This window comes from Camelina sativa, chromosome 3 (genome assembly GCF_000633955.1).
Source record: "Camelina sativa cultivar DH55 chromosome 3, Cs, whole genome shotgun sequence".
Taxonomy (NCBI): Eukaryota; Viridiplantae; Streptophyta; class Magnoliopsida; order Brassicales; family Brassicaceae; genus Camelina; species Camelina sativa.
In genome coordinates, this window is record NC_025687.1 from 907,608 (window position 1) to 926,786 (window position 19,179).

A 19,179-nucleotide genomic window follows, 5' to 3' on the forward strand; every position below is an offset into this window, starting at 1 on the left:
GATTTCCATCTCCGTCTCTTTTTCTTGTTTCATTATCTGTTGTAGCTTGCCATATAGACTAGAGCCACTGTAAATTGATGCAAGAATGAACAGGTTTTGATGTTAAGTCGTTCGTGTGGTTTTAAGCGTGGTGGCTAGAAGGTGTTGAGAGTTAGATTACCCTGACAATTTAGGGGAACCGAACAAGAGACCTTCCTTGCTCAAAGAGGAAGCTTTTATTGCTTCATCAAACCGGTCTCCAACAAATTGTTTCTTCTGGTTGGAAATGTTTGGCACCGGGGTTTGATAACTAGGCTATGCAACAAAACACTATTATTTGAATTTGATTGTAGGCTGAGGAGATGAAAATTACCCAAAATCACGAGAAAGGAAGAAAGCAAAACCTCATCATCGCTTGATGATCCACAATCCATAGGTCCAGGTAGTTCGTCATCAGTATCACTATCTTGAAAGTTAGACGAGTTTCCCTTAAGAGATTTTCTTTCATGTCTGCTGTACTGGAACAGAAAGGAGGCCAACAAATGAAACAAAGAACTGAGCAAAGTAGCAAATCAATTGCTAATCCACTGAATAAGCAAAATTACCAGTTTCGAGGTTCTTTTTATCAGTCTAATCTTATGTGGAGGAATGTCTAAAACCTCAGTGAACCCATGCAAAACCTCTCTTGACGCAGCAACAGAAATACCTTGTCTGCTTTCTGATGTTTCATCAAAATCGTTGGGACATTCAGCAATTGGATCCTCTTCTATGGCCTCATCAGCAGCAGGCTCAAGATCTCCAGCCATATCACTTATCTTGGATAACGTTTCTCCAGGAGTATGTGAGTGAAACGAAAATTTTGGCCTCAGATGATCTTTGATAACTGAGGAGACATTGGAAACCTAACTCAGAAATTTCAGAGGTTTATTCTCGCATGATCTGTTTCCTTAAGTTTTAATTCGTGGTGCCCGTTCTTTAACTTCTACGGTAAAAATACTAGAGTTTTGAATGAAACAGTACCTTTACTACCTCTCTTGGCTCTGAATCCAGATAGATGGGATGATGAGACTGAAGCGTTACCATGCAAATGGACTAGTGACTTGGTTTCTTTACATATAGTGGACCACGTTGCCACTTGTTCGTCATGTTGAATCTGAAGGCAACAATAATCATCATTACGAAAAATAGACAACTTTTCAAGATTTCAGATTCGGATGTCATGAAAAGAACCCAAAAAAAGTTGAAGATTAGATGGTAACCTCATCATCTGACCCACTTTCCTGAGCAGGTACGCATACTCTTCTGGAAGAAGCAAGATAACTCTCCTCAGGGGAATCAGGAACATCAACGTCGTCATCCTCAAGAGAGGAAGATATCTTCCGTATCTAAAGAATAAAAATCTCCCATCACAACTTGAATCCATTTTTCCTAGGAGCAAGAAGCTGCACAAAAGAATTTTAAAACGGAAAGCAAAGACTCACAGTTGCTTCCAGAGATACAACACCGGTTTCCCTAGCATAATTTTTTTGTTCACCATAACCTGGAAACACCACATAACCTCTTTGTGAAAACACTTACCTTAAATGTAATTGATGAGATGCTGACCACAAACTGGATATACATATATATATATATTTACCTATGAGTTTTTCGAGCTTTGTTTGAAGTAGTAATCCCCCCTAAAATATTGAAGCCAAGCTATGGTCAAAAACTACAATAAAATTCCCTATAGCTCCTACTCAAAAACTACTCAAGCCACAACAATTCTATTGAGAAATAATCAGGTTTATTACCAATATCAAAAGTTCCCATGTTATTTCGCAAGCCAGATCAAAACAGTGTGTCAATACAACCTAATTTTGGAGAAACCCAGATTATGATGGAGATATAACATTACCTCTTCCTTGGCATTCTCACTTGGCCACATATCAGTTTCTCCCGAACTAACATTGATGTGCTCTTCTTCTTCCTCTAAAAGACCAAACAACAGCTTGAGAATCACTCGTTAGACACAAAAACATAATCTCTGAAAGCGAAATTTTTCATATGAACAAAAAAGCAATCCTCACCAGATATGCTTTGATCGGAATCTAAATTCCCCTGAAAATCCAACAAGGAAATAGCAAAAGAAAACGGAAAAATCAAATGAATTTCCTAGAAGAATTAAACAATTCACACGGGATACGAGATAGTCACCGGTAAGTTATTTCGCCGCCACATTCGCCGTCAGCATTCAGAACAATCTCGCCGGTCTAACCGGCGGCGTTGCCGAGAGGAGAGAGTATACTTATCAGTTTGTTTTACTAAATTGGGCTTTTATGGGCCCAATGCAATAAAGTTGTCCGACATTTTCGAATTTGTTTTTGATACCCCCACATTTTGTATTTAATCAAAAATTAACCTGATTATTCATCAGTTTCACATTGTTAGCCCAATGGATAGAATATGAATGAATATGAAAATGTTGTTACTTTTCATTGACCTAATGTAAATATATCTTTTTAAAGTACTATTAATTACTGGTCTTCTTTAATTATAAGTAGAGTTAATATCTTTTTTTTTTCTTTTCTTTGGAAGGAAATGTATATGATAACTCTTTAATTGGTTGACCAATAATAAAAATACAAATGTTTAAAATTAATTAACATTAAATACTAGTACTATTTAGAAATAATACATTTACAACATTGATTATTTCTTTAAAAAGTTGAATATATTTAAATACACTGCATCAAACCCAAAGGCCAAAAGTGCTAGTGCTATATTATAGAAAAAAATATTATTATTAAAGACACACCAAAGCTTACATGACACGCTCTACAGAAGATCCACTGCACCTCTCTACTTTATCTGTGACAAAACACTAGTATCCATAAGATCGAACGGTCCTAAATCAATTACATACGAAGTGTACCGTAGTCGTCGATGCAGATGATTACTTCCAAATTTTAGCTCGAAACACTAAAAGACTCGAGCGCGCAAATTTTGAATTTAATTATTTATTTCACTTATTTTTTTCTTTTACCCAAAAATAAAATTTATTTCATCGTCATGTTCGAGAAGAAAGGAGGAAGAACACTGTTGGCGAAGAGTAAAACCCTAGGAACGAGAAGAACGAAGAAGGTTCGGAAGATGGAAGGGACATTGGAGCGACACTCTCTTCTTCACTTTGGTCAGTTGTCGAAGATTTCTTTCGAAAATCGGCCGCCGTCGTCGGCGGACTCGTCGGAGCTTCGGAATCAGTTGGGTTCGGCTGATACTGATACCAATTGCGCAGAGAAGGACTTTATTCTCAGCCAAGACTTCTTCTGGTAAAAATCTTAGCTTTATATTTATATATCTAATAAGTTGAGATCTATCGTTATCTTCTGGGTAGAGTAGCATCTTTGGGCTTGGTTAGTATTCCGATTTCAAGATCTGAATCTATTTAGCAGCTTCGACAGATTTATGTTTGTTTTAGAAGATGGTTGCCTTTTGATTTGTGAAATCTCAGCTACTAATGATTCGTTTTCTGATTTATTTTGCAGCACACCTGATTATATAACACCGGACAATCAGAACTTGATGAGTGGTTTAGACATCAGCGAGGTGAAATTGAGAGAAAGCTCTTGACTTTTTTACCATGATTTTTTTATTTCACCAATGTCTCAAATTTAAAGTTTCTCTCTCTTTTTTTTTTTCCTTTTTGTTTGTAGGATCATTCTCCTTGTCCTAGGTCTCCTGTTAAACTAAATACAGTTAAAAGCAAAAGATGTCGCCAGGGTAAGCTTTTCTTTCACCGTTTGTCCCAACGATTTCTTTATCTAGAATGAGTAGCCATTATCGATTCAGAGAGTTTGAAGTTAATCCTTAATTGTGTTTTTTAGCATGAATAAAAATAAGACCTTTACATGGGACGAAGATATAGGAGGTCACAGAGGAGTGTTTTGTGATACAATTCTTACTAGAGTTATGTTTGACCTCCTGTTTTAAACAACTATCCAGCATTCAAGTCTTTATTGCTTTGAGATTCACAGTGTCGTTGTCTAGTGATTTGATGTTTTGGTGAGGTGTTCTTTTTCTATAACTCAGATAATAAATTTCTGTGTTTATTGCAGAAAGTTTCACATTGAATCCTTCGAATTCTACCTGGTCTTCTAAAAATAGAGTAGATGAACAAGAGAATGATGATACTGACACAGATGAGGTCATAATGGATAAACTCCAAGCTAATCAAACAGAGAGGACTGGATATGTTTCAAAGACTGCTGTTGCTCTGCGGTGTCGGGCTATGCCTCCCCCTTGCCTCAAGAATCCCTATGTGATGAATCAGTCTGAGACTGCTACTGATCCTTTCGGATATCAGAGATCAAAATGTGCAAGTAAGTTTCTTGTCCCTAGATTTCTTACTCAAGAATTTCCTGAATCGCTTCTTCAGTAAAATATACTGTTGTTATGCAGGTTTTCTCCCTGCAAGTATAACTGGGGATGATGGCTTGTCGAGATATCTCACGGACTTTCATGAAATTCAGGTAAGCGAAAGGTGGTCTTTTAACTTGGAATTATGATGATGAGGGAATTATGTTGCTTCTTCTTACGTAATTTGATTTGGTTTCTCCAGCAAATTGGTGTTGGAAATTTCAGTCGTGTATTTAAGGTGTTGAAGAGAATTGATGGTTGCCTATACGCTGTGAAACACAGCACAAGGAAGTTGCATCTAGATTCAGAGAGGTATATACTTTCTGTAGTTTTCTTAGTAAGAGAGACACATATATCTGCTTAAAAAATAGTTCATCTTGTTTGGACCATTTTGTTCAAGTAATCATTATCGAGTTTTTGCAGACGTAAAGCTATGATGGAAGTCCAAGCTCTTGCCGCTCTAGGTCAGTAATCAGTACAGTCTCTCGTTTCGTCCCGGATTGCAAGCTAAGATCAGTGTAGCCTTAAGCCGTTTCTATCTTATTTTGTTTGTAGGGTTTCATGAAAATGTAGTAGGATACTACAACTCGTGGTTTGAAAATGAACAACTGTACATTCAACTGGAACTCTGTGATCACAGCTTATCCAAGAAATCTTCTCTTAAGGTCTCAGAAAGAGAAATCTTGGTGATAATGCATCAGGTAAACACTTACTTAACTTTCATGTAAAATCAAATATAGGGAGAAGCTTAAGAACTGAGAATTCTTATCCACATATCATTGTACTATGTCTCTTACAGATAGCTAAGGCATTACAGTTTATTCATGAGAAAGGAATAGCTCATTTAGATGTAAAACCAGACAACATATACATCAAGAACGGTGTTTGCAAGCTCGGTGACTTTGGTTGTGCCACGCGATTGGATAAAAGCTTACCAGTAGAAGAAGGAGATGCACGTTACATGCCTCAAGAAATACTAAACGAAGACTATGAGCACCTTGACAAGGTCGATATCTTCTCTTTAGGTGTCACGGTATATGAGCTGATTAGAGGATCTCCTCTTACAGAATCAAGAAACCAGTCCCTTAATATCAAAGAAGGCAAACTTCCTCTCCTTCCTGGCCATTCGTTACAATTACAGACACTGCTTAAGGTACGTTAGTTGCTTTCCTTACTTATGTGTTTTCATGGCAGTCCAGAGCATCGGAACATAGCAGTTAAGACAGAATTTCTAACATGTTTTGTAAACAGACAATGATGGATCGTGATCCTATGCGTCGCCCTTCTGCTAGAGAATTGCTGGACCATCCCATGTTCGATAGGATTCGAGGTTGATTCATAGACTCTCAGATGTTGAGAACTAAATTTTGTAAATTATGGTACCAATGATCTCGATCGGAGGAGGGTATTGAGCACCAGATTTTTTGTTTGGGAAACTATTGGCGTAAAAAGGTGTACCATTCATCCGGTACAAAATATCCGGCTAACCAAAAAGACTAAATTGAAAATGTTGTTGGTTTTGTTGTAATTTTATGGTTTCTCTGTATATTTGTGTAACTGAATTTGGGAATTGTAATTTTTCATATTTTATTTTTCGTCAAATGCCATTCTGAGTTGACTCTGTTTGTAGAGAGTCTAGTGGTGGAGTAATAATATAGGTCACATAATGGTGGAATAAAACTTTGAAAGTTTTTCTTCTAATTGTGGATCAAAATAGTGAAAGGTTATCATTATTTACTTTCCCTACATTAAATCTCATAAATTTCATAATCTTATATTAATATATTAATAATAAATAATTGAGTCATTAAAAACAATTCTAGAACTTTCTTTCATATCATTATCACAAGGANAAAAAAAAAAAAAAAAAAACTCATATACTGTACTATAAAATTCCAAATAAGTAAACTACAAAAAATGGAAACACATCTATTAAAAGATACATATATTTAATTTTTTCTGTATATTTATTTCCAGATTTTTTATTTCCTTAAAAATGTTGCTTAGTAAGTGTTTTTCTTGACTTTTCTTTTATTACTTTAACAAAATAAAAAAAAGAGAGGAAAAAAGTGTATATACTTTCTATATATATATATATATTTTTTTATTTAAAAATAATTAAAAAAAAAAAAAAAGAAAGAAAAAAATTGTAACTTCACCGCCCTTGGCAAACTCTATATAAATAAAATCCTTGCGATTCTCTTCTTCTAAGGCTTTCTCTCATAAGACGCCAACTTGTCGATTCTCACAGCTCTCCCAAATCCCGGTGATTTCGGATTCGATATTGTTCGGAATCTTCTGGTACGTGACGAACTTAGGGTTTACAAATCGCACAATTATACTCTATATATCTCCGATCTCGATTTCGTACTCGTCTCTTTACTCTTTCGTTCGATTTCTTCTGTTTCTGTTACGCGTTTATGCTTGATCGAGTTAGGGTTACGCCGTCTTCTCTTGTACTTTTTGTCTATCGATTCTGATTGAGTTAGGGTTACGTCTTCTTCTCTTCTACTTTTGTTTATCTTTGATTTTGCTGTCGATTCGTTTGTCAAATTCTCATTGTTCTGATTCTTTCCGGCCATGGATGCGTTAGTTTGTGTGGTTTTCGCTTATATGTTGCTGATGTCTATTCCTGTCTTACTTATTTAACTCTGTTGTACGTAGTAGAACCTTGTTGTTCAAGGGAGCTTTGCCAAGAGTTTGTCTCATAATGATGCCTGTAATTGAGCTGGAGCATGGATGGTCCTTAATGGAGACTGGTATTTTAAAGCTTAAGAGGATTCTCGAAGGATGTCCTGAGAACTTTTCGGGGGAAGAATATATTGCTCTATACTCGTATGTCTTGTTTAATTTATTATTATAAGGAACTGTTTATATATTTTTTTTTTTACAAGAGTTCCGTACGTACGTGCGGATACTTACCACAGTATGTGAATGTGATTTCACAGGGCTGTCTACAATATGTGCGTCCAGAAGATTCCTAAAGATTTCTCTAAGCAGCTTTATGATAACTATGCTGATGTTATTAACGCTTATAATAAGGAAACAGTGAGTATTTTAATTGTGGAATACACCAAATTCTTTAATGTTTTCGTTTTAACTTGAGAGCAAACTGTAATCTTCTTTTTTTTTATGTTATGTTGTGGCTAGGTGTTGCCTTATATAAGGACGAAGCATGGCGAATATATGCTTAGAGAGTTTGTTCTCAGATGGAATAACCATAAAGTTCTGGTTAGATGGTTATCCCGTTTCTTCTACTACCTTGACCGTTACTTCACTGCTAGGAATAATCTTCCATCACTGAATCTTGTTGGCTTGACATCCTTCCGCGACCTGGTTTATCAAGAGGGGCAGTCCATTGCCAAAGACGCTGTACTAGCACTTGTAAGTTTAGTATCTGTAGTGAAACTATATATTGTATAACTCTGGTTTATTATAAGTATATACTGGTTTCTCTATCTAACACAATTTTTCTATATTTCCAGATTCATAAAGAACGTGAGGGCGAACAAATTGATAGAGCACTGCTGAAAAACGTAGTAGAGGTCTATGTTGGGAATGGACTGGGAGAGATGGAGAAATACGAAGACGACTTTGAATCTTTCATGCTTCATGATACCGCATCTTACTATTCTTGCAAGGCCTCAAGCTGGATCGAGGAGGCTTCTTGTCCTGATTACATGCTAAAGGCATGTCTCCGGATATCATTTTTGGGTCCCTGCTTTCTTTCAGTTTCAGGGGATTATGTTTACTAACGTCAGCAAAATTTTATATTTTCAGTCTGAAGAGTGTCTAAAAAAGGAGAAGGAGAGAGTCAGTCACTACCTTCATTCATCCACAGAGCCCAAACTAATTGAGGTTGGTGATGATATATTCTTCTGTACGCTGATAGCTGATATTTCTGACAGCATTTTGAGCTGGTTGTTACTATATATTATGTTTGTTTTCGTTTTTGGATGCAGAAAGTACAACATGAATTGTTGGTTGTGGTTACTAAAAGGCTTATAGAAAACGAGCACTCAGGGTGCCGTGCCTTGCTAAGAGATAACAAGGTAGGCAGCTTTTGTGTGTTTCTTCAGTTCTTTACCAATTCGCATCTAAAAATCTCTATTTGACGGAGCATTGCGGTATACTTGCAGATGGATGATCTCGCCAGGATGTACAGGCTTTATCATTTAATCCCGCAAGGGTTGGACCCTGTTGTAGACTTATTCAAGCAGGTTTTCATTTTATTCCCTTTATTTTGCATGACAAGTTACCTCATTTCGCTGTTTGTTTCCAAATCATTCCTTGTAATTGCTAAGTATAGTTTTAACTGAAATGTGTGTATACAGCATGTTACTGCAGAGGGAAATGCCCTTATCAAACAAGCTGCCGACGCAGTTACTGATCAGGTTTATTTTCTTTGTACCCTGACAACTCTGTGATGTTACTCTGCTCCCTTTGTGATTGCTGATAATTTTTCTTCCCCAGGCTGAAAGTGCTAGTGGCGTGCAGGTGCAGGACCAGGTAGTTATGCTAACCTGATAATATAGGAGCAAAAAATCTTTTCATTTTAGAGTTTAAGAGAGATTCACTTTTCTTTTCTTTTTTTTTCATGGCTTCAGGTGCTTATCAGAAAAATAATTGAGCTACATGATAAATACATGGTCTATGTCGATGAGTGTTTTCAGAAGCACACCCTCTTCCATAAGGTCTGAGTGTGCTCACAATATTTTATTTAATATGTCTATCTTCGTCCACCACATTTTTTATTTAATAATGTCCATATTTTTCTATTGTAGGCATTGAAAGAGGCATTTGAAGTCTTCTGTAACAAAACAGTGGCTGGAGTGTCCAGTGCCGAAATACTTGCAACGTATTGCGATAATGTCCTGAAGAAAGGAGGAGGAACTGAGAAGCTTAGTGATGAAGCAATTGAAGAAACGCTTGAGAAAGTAAATTCGTTTTCCTTCATATTGCTAATGCCTTCAATATTGTCACTTATCCTTTTGGTGCTCAAGTTATAATTTTATTATTACAGGTGGTTAAGTTGCTGTTTTATATAAGCGACAAGGATCTTTTCGCCGAGTTTTACAGGTACAATATTTGTCTTTCTCTGAATTTTGTTATATTTACGCCGATTATATTTATATGTTGATGAGATGGCATTCAGGATATAGTATAAATTGGAATGGGATTAATGAGCTTTAGTTATGCTTTTGCAGGAAGAAACAAGCCAAACGGCTCTTATTTGATCGCAGTGGTAGTGATGATCACGAAAGAAGTATACTCACGAAGTTAAAAGAACTACTCGGTGGGCAGTTTACTTCTAAGATGGAGGGCATGGTCAGTTAGATGAGTTTATATTTCCTTTAAAAAAAATAAAAGGGTTGTCTAGCAGTAACGAAGGTTACTAATGCAGTGTTTTTTTTTTGTGTCATATAGGTGACGGATATGACATTGGCAAAAGATACTCAAATCGGATTTGTGGGATATCAATCCGACAAGACAAAGCTGGGGATTGATTTTACTGTTACTGTTCTTACTACTGGTTTTTGGCCAAGTTACAAAACATCCGACCTAAATCTACCCAGTGAAATGGTAATTAATTATCAGGGTGTTTTGAAACAGAAAATTAGGAAAGATAATCTCAGCTCTCATGATTTTCTCTTATTTATTTATTAATTTTGGTTCCAGGTAAACTGTATTGAAGCTTTTAAGGCCTATTATGCAACAAACACCAAACACAGGAGACTTTCATGGATTTTCTCTCTAGGAACTTGTCATATCCTTGGAAGATTCGATAAAAGACCACTCGAGTTGATCGTTACCACCTACCAGGTATGTTTCTGGTTTGTTTTCTCGTGACTTACACATGATGATATCTTTTTGTTTGTTTGTACGCCATTGCTTACTAATATTAAAAATACCATATATTTTTCTTGTTCCTTCCAGGCTGCTGTGCTATTGCTCTTTAACAACGCAGATAGATTAAGCTACACTGAGATCTTGGAGCAGCTTAACCTCAGCCATGAAGATCTTGCCAGGCTGCTTCATTCACTTTCATGCCTAAAGTACAAGATTCTTATTAAGGAACCAATGTCGAGGAGCATCTCGAAAACAGATACCTTTGAATTCAATTCCAACTTCACTGATAAGATGCGGAGAATTAGGGTAAGTATTATTATTCTACGAAGAGTGTGTTTATTTTCATATGTTTTCGGGATGGAAAAGACTAATAATGATCTTTTTTTTTTTTCTCAAACAGGTTCCCCTTCCACCAATGGATGAGCGTAAGAAAGTTGTTGAGGATGTTGATAAAGATAGACGCTATGCAATTGATGCGGCTCTGGTTAGGATAATGAAGAGCAGAAAAGTGTTGGGGCATCAACAGTTGGTGTCGGAATGTGTCGAGCATCTTAGCAAAATGTTCAAGGTAACAACAAAAACAAACAAAAACAAAAACTCTTGATTGATTTATTATTATTATTATTATTATTATTATTATACAACACAGATTAAGGATACTTACATAATGTTTTTTCTTTCTTTTCCCGTGCAGCCTGATATTAAGATGATAAAGAAACGAATTGAAGACTTGATCACCAGAGATTATTTGGAAAGGGATAGCGAAAACCCCAACACTTTTAAGTATCTGGCTTAGTCACAAAGAGTTTTAAAAAAAAAACAAAGGGGTGTTATTGTTATTGTTTTCTCTTTTTTTTTTTGGTTTTCGGTTTTGTAAATGACCTTACATTCTTTTTGTCGGATCATTGGAAAAAAGAACAAATTTCTCTTCACCTTCTTCGTTTTCCAGACAATTATTGTGTCGCCATACTTTACTTTGTGGGTGATTTTCTAGGGTTGGAAGCTTTGATTATTTTAATATATTTTCATAATAATTGGCAGATCTAAAATTGAGAAGCTCAAAAAAACAAATTCCCCCTTATTCAAAACACAACTGCCACAAAGCTTTGATTGAGTAATTTTAGTTAGTTTCACTGTCCTTGGAACCTCTTCCTAAAGCTCTCTTATATTTTTATGTACAATTAATTATACACACAAAACACGAGATGGTAACTTTAGTCTCTTTTAATCTTGAGCAAGTCTCACAAAATCAAGGTCCTAACCACTATACACTTGAGCGAGAACAAACATGTTTTATCTATAGGCCTTTGTATCTTCCAAGGTCGCTTTCCTTTCTTTCTCCCTGAGAATGGCATGTGTGGGAGTATTGAAAAACTGAGATTGTATAATTCCATAATCACCGGTTTATGGATTCCATCGCAAGCCTCACCACATGCAACAGTTTCTCCATGTCCTGAAAATTCAAGTCAAGAGCCTTTTTGATGGATGTTATTCCATCATCATTACTGTATTTGGATTTTCCCTTTGCAGCTGCAAATGCGATCTGCGCTTTTCTCGAGGCATCCATAGCAGCGTTTACATGTTGCGACTGCAAGACCAAAACAATTCAACCGCACGATTCAGATCAATGGCACAACTTTCACAAGAGGGAATTACGAGTAAATGATGGACCATCTACACTCCAACCAATGTTTTTGGTGACCAATGTCATGGTGATAAAATGATGCTATGTTTGAAGATGATTTCTATTCATGTTGCTCAAGCAAGCAATTATCTCAATACGTTGCTAAAAACCTGTTGATATTTTCATAGACTACTTAGACTGGAACTATTTAGTCGTTAAAATCCAGCACTAGAACAGCTTTTGTAAACATAAACTGTAAGTACAAACTATTTTACGGCACCTCATCAAATCACAAAAGTAACATAGCTGCACTTACAAATGCCAAAAGCTGTGACAATGAGGAATTGTTTCCTGAAGAGATAACATGATTTCCAGTTACGCTAGGAGATGATCTCACAGTGTTCGACAAAGCAACCTTTTCTGCTGCCAATATATGGTTTGAATTTTCACCATCAGAAGCAAAGGATGGAGACTCGCCTGTTTGAAACCAAACAAGATGAAAAAATCATGCATCATAATCATGCTTACAAGCTACAACAAATAGGAACACCATCTTTATTCGTCAATACAATCTTGTATCTGTCTTAATCTACTAATAGAAGTTTTCATTTTTTTTCAAAAAACAACAAACGAGCCACCCATCTACTTGAAGATTTGTTATGGGAAGCTTGTTTTTCAACCACTAAATGCAGCCCAAGTGGTTAGTGGCTTTTCCGCATATAGGTTACATACAGTATATTATATAGCCCATTTGTTGTAAATACGGTAAGTACAAAAATACTATGATGTTTTTAGATAAATTCACAGAAAAAAGGCCATCCAAAAATCTTATAATAAATACCTGAAGGAATCACTTGCAAAGCTGCTTGCAACTCATATCTGCATCTGCCTATGTTACCATGGGAAGTACAAGTTATCCTTAAATAAGCTACTTCCATACATTTATAAGCCAGAGCAGCTGCCCCCATATCTTTATTTTTCTCGTATTCATGAGCACAGAACCTGTTGCATAAACAGTATAAAATTCGTAACATCAGGACAGGCTTCACTAAAACGTCTTGACATGCTAGAAATATCTATAGGCTATGCAGCAGCTGTGCGAAAATTAGAGGGCAACATGAAGAAGTACCATCACAGTGAAAGGCTCCCTCTAAATAGTAAATTGGGGGACTTAATTGCGTTGACTATCAGAAGGATGCAGCTATCTCACTTCCAAGTGGTGCACAACAAATCGAGTGGAAGAAAGTACAAATTAAGATCTTGTTGAATGCCAAACTTACGCGCATAGTTTTGCTGTGCTGCCATAAATATCCCTGGATCTGGCAGTGCCGGAAGACTCCAAAAGGGAGGCACCATGAAGAAACTTAAGCGCTGCCTGAAAGTAAACACCTGTGCTCTCGTGATTGGACCCAGCACTCTGCAAAAGCTTACTGTCAATGTTAAGCCAGGGGTGAAACAACATACATTAACCACTGCAACATTTCCCATAAATATGCCAAACCTTAAGACGATCAGCCATGTGTTTCAAGTCTGTAGCCTCTTTGATTGAGTTGGACACAGCTTGACTTGTGGATTCCTTTTTCAAAGGGCTTAAGCCAACATAGTCCTTATGCCTACTTCCATTTTGCTTTTGGTTTCGCGAACCTTCACTGTGGGTCACACTGTGATTCTCATTTCGCAGTATCTGTTTCTTTGTATTTGATATCTCACTACCGTGACCCAAGACTTCAACTTGATCTGTGCCAGCTGGTGAAGCTGATTTCTTCTCTAATTTCTCAGTGGTCACTTCCACGTGGTTGCTTTTCCCACGAGAAGTTTTTGCTGTATCAGGTTTCTGTGGAGAAGGAAAAAGACTACCACTTCTATCTAGCTTACTATTAGGATCTTGATATTCCCTTGAGTCTTCTCTGTTACTTTCCATAGACACCTCTTTAGCAGGTCTTTTCTTGCTCCTGCTTTCTTTTGTTTTTATTTTAACAGCAGTGCCAAGATCTTGCACTTCATTCACCGTACCCCATTTATTATCTTTCGAAGGTGTAGATGAGCCCTCTTCCCTACTCTTTTGCTGAGAGTCATCCTGTAAGCAATTTTCACCAGAAATTCTCCCTGAATTCTTTGGTTTAAAGTTTTCAGTAGAACAATTCCCACCGTATGCTCTCTCTCTATCCTCGGAATTTTCTGCAGCCTTCTTTGTTGTCCCTGGTTTATCGATAGTGCTATAACCTTCGCCATCTCGGCATCTTTTTAACGTATCACCAGCATTAGAGTCAGTATCATGGTATTTATCACTTTCTGAAATTCTTCCTGATTTAAGCTCACGTGAGTCTAACACCCTCAAGGCTGAAGGGGCAACTGATTCAACTAGGGAACCTTTGGCTTCGTGGACACTATATTTGGTAATTTCAGAGTCCAAATCCTTACATAAATTCGGAGAGGACGTTGTAAAAGGTAGATGGGAAGCACTATCTCTCCCAATTTCCTGACCAACTCTTCTGTCCTTATCACAACTTTCACTGCTAAAAGGCAACTCCTTTTCATCACAACTTGAAACCTTTAGCCTCTTTTTCTTTCTAACGCTCTCACCACTTGAAGCCATTACTGTAGCTTCTCTAATTCTCATACATTCTCCACTTTCTTTAGTTTCCTTCAGTTTCCTCTTTCTGTCATCACGTTCGCCATGCGAGGAAGCCATAGCAATATCCTTGATATTTTCAGCTGAGGCTTGAGCAATCGTAGTTTTGTTATCAGCTAAAACGTCCAGAATTTTGTTGGAATTCTTGGATCCAAGTTGATCAACAGCGGAAAATCGTGATCTTCTAGTCTTTGGTTTCTTGGAAGTCCCAGAAAGTTCCTTTTCAGATTCCATTCCTCCTATATGTGTATTCATCAAGCACATCAGATAGTTTGAACACAAAGTATATATTAAAAGGAAAATCAATATCTTTCACAAATAATACCTTCAACAGAATGCTTATTTTTCACTTGCTGTCTAACACTCTGCTTATTGTTGTGCCTGTCTTCATTCAAGTCACGCAGCTTAATAGGGTGTTTCAAATCTGGTTCACATAGCAAATTTAGATGGTCACATCCCTCTTCATCATTTTTAACACTGTTGAAATTCTCCTCCGATGCATTTTCTGCTGAAAGCTTTTCTTTCTCAGCTTTAGGTACTGGACTACTTTGTTTTTCTTCTTTTGATTCTTTAGAATAACCTCCCTTATTCACGTGTTTGCATCCTCCAATATCTTCCTGCAATATATCTGGTACATTCTTCTTAATTATATTAACAGCAGCATCCTCGCCTCTCAAACTACCCATGGCAACAATGGAGCTTGAACATTTTTGTGGCTTCTGTGCTTTAGGCAGTTTTGACTTTAAAATTTGTTCTTCATTCCTTGTCTCGCTCTGACTACCCTTAACCACAGAAGAATAATCTACATGCTCAGTACTTGAAGTATTCTCCCGCTTGGATTTACTTTCCAGTGGGTTCAGGGGCTCACCGATTTTCAGGTACACGTCTTCTCTTGCGTAAATACTTTCAGTTTCCTTAACACTTCGATCTGAAAATGCCACTACATTATCTTTTAAATCAGGCTTTGAATCCATCAACGTTGCATCTTGGTCACTGTTGTTCGTTCCTCTTGATGTACCCTCCACATTATAATCTGATACTTTGTCAATCTCTTTTGCCGGGTGGATATATGACGGTGACAGACAGGACAAAAGCGGAAGCTTCATAGTCTTGGAAACAAGCTCCTCACAAGAATCTTTGTCAGCCTCTTTTTCAGTATTGGATACAATATGATTTCTGTCAAGCTTGTTTGACGGTGGCATATACTTTACCCTCTCCTTTTTCTGCTTCTTCCCAATAGAAAACTTACCAGCACGCTTTTGTGATTCAGAAACACCCATAAAATCCTGTGTGCTGTTTGAGTCTGACTTGTTGACAGAACCATATCTAGCATCTTTCGTAATCTTTTCTCTCTTTCCCAACTGAAGAAGATCATCAGAGAGAGGTGATAACAGCTGATCTTTATGCAAAGGGAATGACACCATAGCCTACAAATAAAGTAATATGTCAAAGTCATATTCATCATTGCTCAACTTTTAAGCAGAAACAGAAATAGAAGAAAATAAATCACCATAAGAATTTTAGTGGGAGAATGGCAAATCCCATTCAGTAAGTCTTCTTCAACTTCTGAGAGGTAATTCACCCTTGATCCTCCTGATGGTGGCATATTGAGGCCTTCTTTACTAAAGGTTGAAACATTCTTCAGTGATGAGAGGTCACTTGAACCAACTTTGATACGAAGTCTGAGAGTCTTATGATTTGATGAAGCAGAGCCAGAAGTTTTTGTGTCAGATATTTGTTTACTATCAGGTGTCCCTATATTACTTGAATTGACGAACTTTTTAAATTTGACCAAAACATCGGAAGCAGGAGCCTTTGAAGCGGATCCGGATACTGATACTTGAGGTATAACCGATGAAGCTGAGCAATTAGATCGACCCCCCTATAAAATAAATTGCACATAAAGCAGCAGAAAAATTGACGTAAAAAGGTTTATGGGAAGAGAGAAAAGTTATGAGTTGTTCAGTGATCTTACCACTTGGTTTTGTTGAACTTCTGGTAGAGTCTTAGGACGTGAACAAACAGGAGATCTCTGATACATAGACAAAAACGAACCATAGCCACCAAACTTTGCACCTAGAAAACATTTCAATTCATAAATATGAGAGAGACGCCTCAAAGGTAAACTTAAGAAAACAACACACATGTTTATTATACAAACAAACAAGAAAGAAAACTTACCCAAATTTTCAGCAGAGACTCCACCTTCAAAATCTTTCTGAAAATGTCCCAACACGTTTTCGAGTTTCTCATCCTTAAAAAACGGAAACTTTTTTAATATTCAAAAAGAGGATTCTAAGTAGTAGTGAGAAGAAAACAAACATGGTTGAAAGAAGGGCTTACAATATAAGAGAGAGCAACATCTGGGTCAACGCAAGAAACATAAGAATGTGTGCTTTCTTCCTCAAAGTCGCTATCTTCCATTATATCTTCACCTAATCCAGCAAACCCTAACCCTAATTCGCTTCTAGCATCGCTGCTGCTCACCGAAATCATCTAAAACCCTCCCCTTCACCCCAACCTATCTCATATCCTATTCCTATCAATCGAACAAGCTAATAATAATCTCTCCCGAGATTTCTCAGACAAAACCCAGATCGAGATTAAGGAAACTCTTAAATAATACCCAAATTATACAGCATAGAGACTTGAACAAAGCACCCTATAATATAAATTCGTTGGAAATGCTCCAGCACAGATTCAGAATTACCAAAAAGGTAACACGCAAGATTGGAGCAAAATTGGATAGAGAGCTAAGAGAAGAGGAGCTCTGAGAGAAGGAGATCGAAGCGGAGAGGAGATTTATTATACCTCACCACGTTGTAAAATTCAAAATTCCGTTTTTTTGATTCCTCAATCTCATTCTCTTCTTGTCTCTATTTTCTTGAACCAAACAGCAATCACAACANAAACCCCCCCCCCCCCCCCCCCCCCACCTATCTCATATCATATCAATCGAAGAAGCTAATAATAATCTCTCCCGAGATTTCTCAGACAAAACCCAGATCGAGATAAAAGGAAACTCTTAAATAATACCCAAATTACAGCATACAGAGACTTGAACAAAGCAGCCTATAAAATTCGTTGGAAATGCTCCAGAACGGATTCAGAATACCAAAAAGCTAACACGCAAGATTGGAGCAAATTTGGATGAGGAGAGCTAAGAGGAGGAGGAGGAGCTCTGAGATCGAAACGAGATTTATTATACCTCACGTTGTAAAATTCAAAATTCCGTTTTTCTGATTCCTCCTCATTCTCTTCTTCTTGTCTCTATTTTCTCGAACCAAACAGCCTACATTCATTTTTCTTTTTACTCAACAAAATTAATTTCCTACAAAAAAACTCAAATTGATTTCGGACCAGCTCTCCACGTGATTATGTGATGTCACGGTTTTGCTTGTCTTTTTTTTTTTTTTTAATTTATTTATCATTGTTTTTTTTTTTTTTTTTTATGTATCATTGTTAAGTTTGTAGAATTGTCTTATGAAACTAATTAAAAAACACAATTCATATCTAAATATATTTCTATAACGAAATCAACAGAACTATTTCGAGAAAACAATCTTGAGAAAAAAGGAAATGTCTCCATCACAGATATCAACTCAACAGACATATGTAATTAACAAAGCTGACTGTTATATTCAAAGGAACTGAGTTTATTATAGCTATGTATAAGAGGTTGATGGTTTTCCTATTACAGGCAAATAGATTTCAGCAGCTCGGGTAACATGTATGCTAATTTGGGTCGTAATGTCATTTGAATGCTGTTCTTAATGAGAGGGGTTTTAACTCGAACGGCCTTCAAATTGATCTCGAAGCATCTCATACTTCTTAAGCTCAGCTACGGAGAGCGATGGCGAGAGCTGATCCATTGCCTACAAAAAAAAAAAAAAAAAAACACGAGTGGGAATGATTATCACAATATGAAACCTGGGAATCTCTCAGGAAAGCAAATACACCACAACTTTTGATATAATGAGATTGAATTTTTAATCCGACTCTTATGTTTTGCTTCGAACCAAACCCAAACCAAACAAAAACCTTTGACTCTATTTCGGTATGGAACTTTCCACTGAATAAACCGAATCAAACCAAAATAACATTTCTACCCAATCAAACCTTACCTTTATAAAATCTACATACTCTACAACAACTGAATTTGGATCATCTTCTGGAGGAAAATCCCCTGAATCTGATTTTGACACCTGCATTTTTGCCAAGTATGCAGATTAGAACGTGGTTTAAATAAACTTTTACAAAGAATATTAGAGACATATATAGTCTTAAAGTTAAAGTGTTAACCCTCTCTCTCTCTCACCTTTCGCTTAGCTGCCTGAAACCAAGCATCAGCACACAATGCATACATATCAGCGCCAGTGAATGTAGAGGGACACTTCTTTGCTACTGAATAAAGAGATACATCTTCGCTTAACTTAAATTTCCGAGTAAGTGCTTTAAGGACCCTGTCATAACAAAAGTCAGGGAGCTTCTTATTTTTTTTTTTTGTCACTGGAAAAACAATAATCATGCTTTTGATTGTTTAAATGCGTAACCTTTCCCTGTAAGATGCATCAGCATTGACTCCAACATATAGAAGTTTGTCGAATCTGCCAGGTCGTAAAAGAGCTGGGTCAATCAAGTCAGGTCTGTTGCTTGCCCCTATGATAAACAGATCCTGGGATGAATCGCTGAGTCC

At 36.9% G+C, this 19,179-nt stretch overlaps 5 protein-coding genes across 6 annotated transcripts in view; 2 read left to right on the forward strand and 3 right to left on the reverse strand.

The window, feature by feature from the left end:
* LOC104760203 overlaps positions 1-2,281 on the reverse strand; it is a 10,914-nt gene extending 8,633 nt beyond the window's left edge. The window contains exons 1-7 of the mRNA XM_010483092.1: positions 2,176-2,281; positions 2,049-2,079; positions 1,877-1,950; positions 1,619-1,658; positions 1,461-1,519; positions 1,239-1,364; positions 1,104-1,132 (exon numbers count right to left, since the gene is read on the reverse strand). Coding sequence (XP_010481394.1) covers positions 1,104-1,132; positions 1,239-1,364; positions 1,461-1,519; positions 1,619-1,658; positions 1,877-1,950; positions 2,049-2,079; positions 2,176-2,199 — 383 coding nt within the window. The 5' untranslated portion in view covers positions 2,200-2,281. The remainder of the gene's footprint in view (positions 1-1,103; positions 1,133-1,238; positions 1,365-1,460; positions 1,520-1,618; positions 1,659-1,876; positions 1,951-2,048; positions 2,080-2,175) is intronic.
* LOC104760214 (wee1-like protein kinase) lies at positions 3,017-5,984 on the forward strand. Its single transcript, XM_010483104.2, has 10 exons — positions 3,017-3,290; positions 3,507-3,567; positions 3,675-3,741; positions 4,077-4,340; positions 4,420-4,490; positions 4,580-4,689; positions 4,801-4,841; positions 4,933-5,078; positions 5,177-5,530; positions 5,629-5,984. Exons 1-10 carry the CDS (start codon positions 3,031-3,033, stop codon positions 5,710-5,712), a joined length of 1,458 nt encoding a protein of 485 aa, XP_010481406.1. The 5' UTR covers positions 3,017-3,030; the 3' UTR covers positions 5,713-5,984.
* On the forward strand, positions 6,599-11,222 carry LOC104760222 (cullin-2-like). The gene is made up of 19 exons (XM_019241249.1): positions 6,599-6,678; positions 7,045-7,212; positions 7,326-7,425; positions 7,528-7,761; positions 7,863-8,066; positions 8,158-8,235; positions 8,340-8,429; positions 8,517-8,597; positions 8,712-8,771; positions 8,851-8,886; positions 8,985-9,071; positions 9,162-9,314; positions 9,401-9,456; positions 9,585-9,705; positions 9,805-9,960; positions 10,057-10,200; positions 10,315-10,533; positions 10,628-10,795; positions 10,922-11,222. The coding sequence occupies exons 2-19, from the start codon at positions 7,088-7,090 to the stop codon at positions 11,021-11,023; spliced, it is 2,214 nt and encodes a 737-aa protein (XP_019096794.1). The 5' UTR covers positions 6,599-6,678; positions 7,045-7,087; the 3' UTR covers positions 11,024-11,222.
* On the reverse strand, positions 11,362-17,384 carry LOC104760233. 2 transcript variants are annotated; one of them, XM_010483127.1, is made up of 10 exons: positions 16,827-17,384; positions 16,665-16,737; positions 16,459-16,559; positions 15,994-16,365; positions 14,809-15,910; positions 13,353-14,722; positions 13,132-13,268; positions 12,693-12,853; positions 12,168-12,328; positions 11,362-11,815 (listed from the first exon to the last, which is right to left on the reverse strand). In XM_010483127.1, the coding sequence occupies exons 1-10, from the start codon at positions 16,977-16,979 to the stop codon at positions 11,624-11,626; spliced, it is 3,822 nt and encodes a 1,273-aa protein (XP_010481429.1). In that variant the 5' UTR covers positions 16,980-17,384; the 3' UTR covers positions 11,362-11,623. The 2 variants fall into 2 exon arrangements, with proteins under 2 accessions (XP_010481429.1, XP_010481436.1); XM_010483134.1 differs by having other exon boundaries at positions 16,459-16,551; positions 16,827-16,867.
* Positions 18,048-19,179, reverse strand: part of LOC104778537 (peroxisome biogenesis protein 6-like) — a 6,246-nt gene continuing 5,114 nt past the window's right edge. The window contains exons 9-12 of the mRNA XM_010502994.2: positions 19,037-19,173; positions 18,802-18,946; positions 18,608-18,688; positions 18,048-18,358 (exon numbers count right to left, since the gene is read on the reverse strand). Of these exons, the coding sequence (XP_010501296.1) occupies positions 18,269-18,358; positions 18,608-18,688; positions 18,802-18,946; positions 19,037-19,173 (453 nt within the window). The 3' untranslated portion in view covers positions 18,048-18,268. The remainder of the gene's footprint in view (positions 18,359-18,607; positions 18,689-18,801; positions 18,947-19,036; positions 19,174-19,179) is intronic.

Excerpts from the sequence above, each read along its gene's own strand:
- LOC104760214 (XM_010483104.2), top strand. The coding sequence starts at position 3,031 with ATGTTCGAGAAGAAAGGAGGAAGAACACTGTTGGCGAAGAGTAAAACC. Across the intron at positions 3,568-3,674 it reads GTGGTTTAGACATCAGCGAG|GATCATTCTCCTTGTCCTAG; the intron begins GTGAAATTGAGA and ends TTTTGTTTGTAG. Across the intron at positions 4,690-4,800 it reads TTGCATCTAGATTCAGAGAG|ACGTAAAGCTATGATGGAAG; the intron begins GTATATACTTTC and ends GAGTTTTTGCAG.
- LOC104760233 (XM_010483127.1), bottom strand. The coding sequence starts at position 16,979 with ATGATTTCGGTGAGCAGCAGCGATGCTAGAAGCGAATTAGGGTTAGGG. Across the intron at positions 16,738-16,826 it reads ATGTTGCTCTCTCTTATATT|GATGAGAAACTCGAAAACGT; the intron begins GTAAGCCCTTCT and ends CCGTTTTTTAAG. Across the intron at positions 16,366-16,458 it reads AAGTTCAACAAAACCAAGTG|GGGGGTCGATCTAATTGCTC; the intron begins GTAAGATCACTG and ends TTTATTTTATAG.
- LOC104760222 (XM_019241249.1), top strand. The coding sequence starts at position 7,088 with ATGATGCCTGTAATTGAGCTGGAGCATGGATGGTCCTTAATGGAGACT. Across the intron at positions 7,213-7,325 it reads GAATATATTGCTCTATACTC|GGCTGTCTACAATATGTGCG; the intron begins GTATGTCTTGTT and ends GTGATTTCACAG. Across the intron at positions 8,236-8,339 it reads CAGAGCCCAAACTAATTGAG|AAAGTACAACATGAATTGTT; the intron begins GTTGGTGATGAT and ends TTTTGGATGCAG.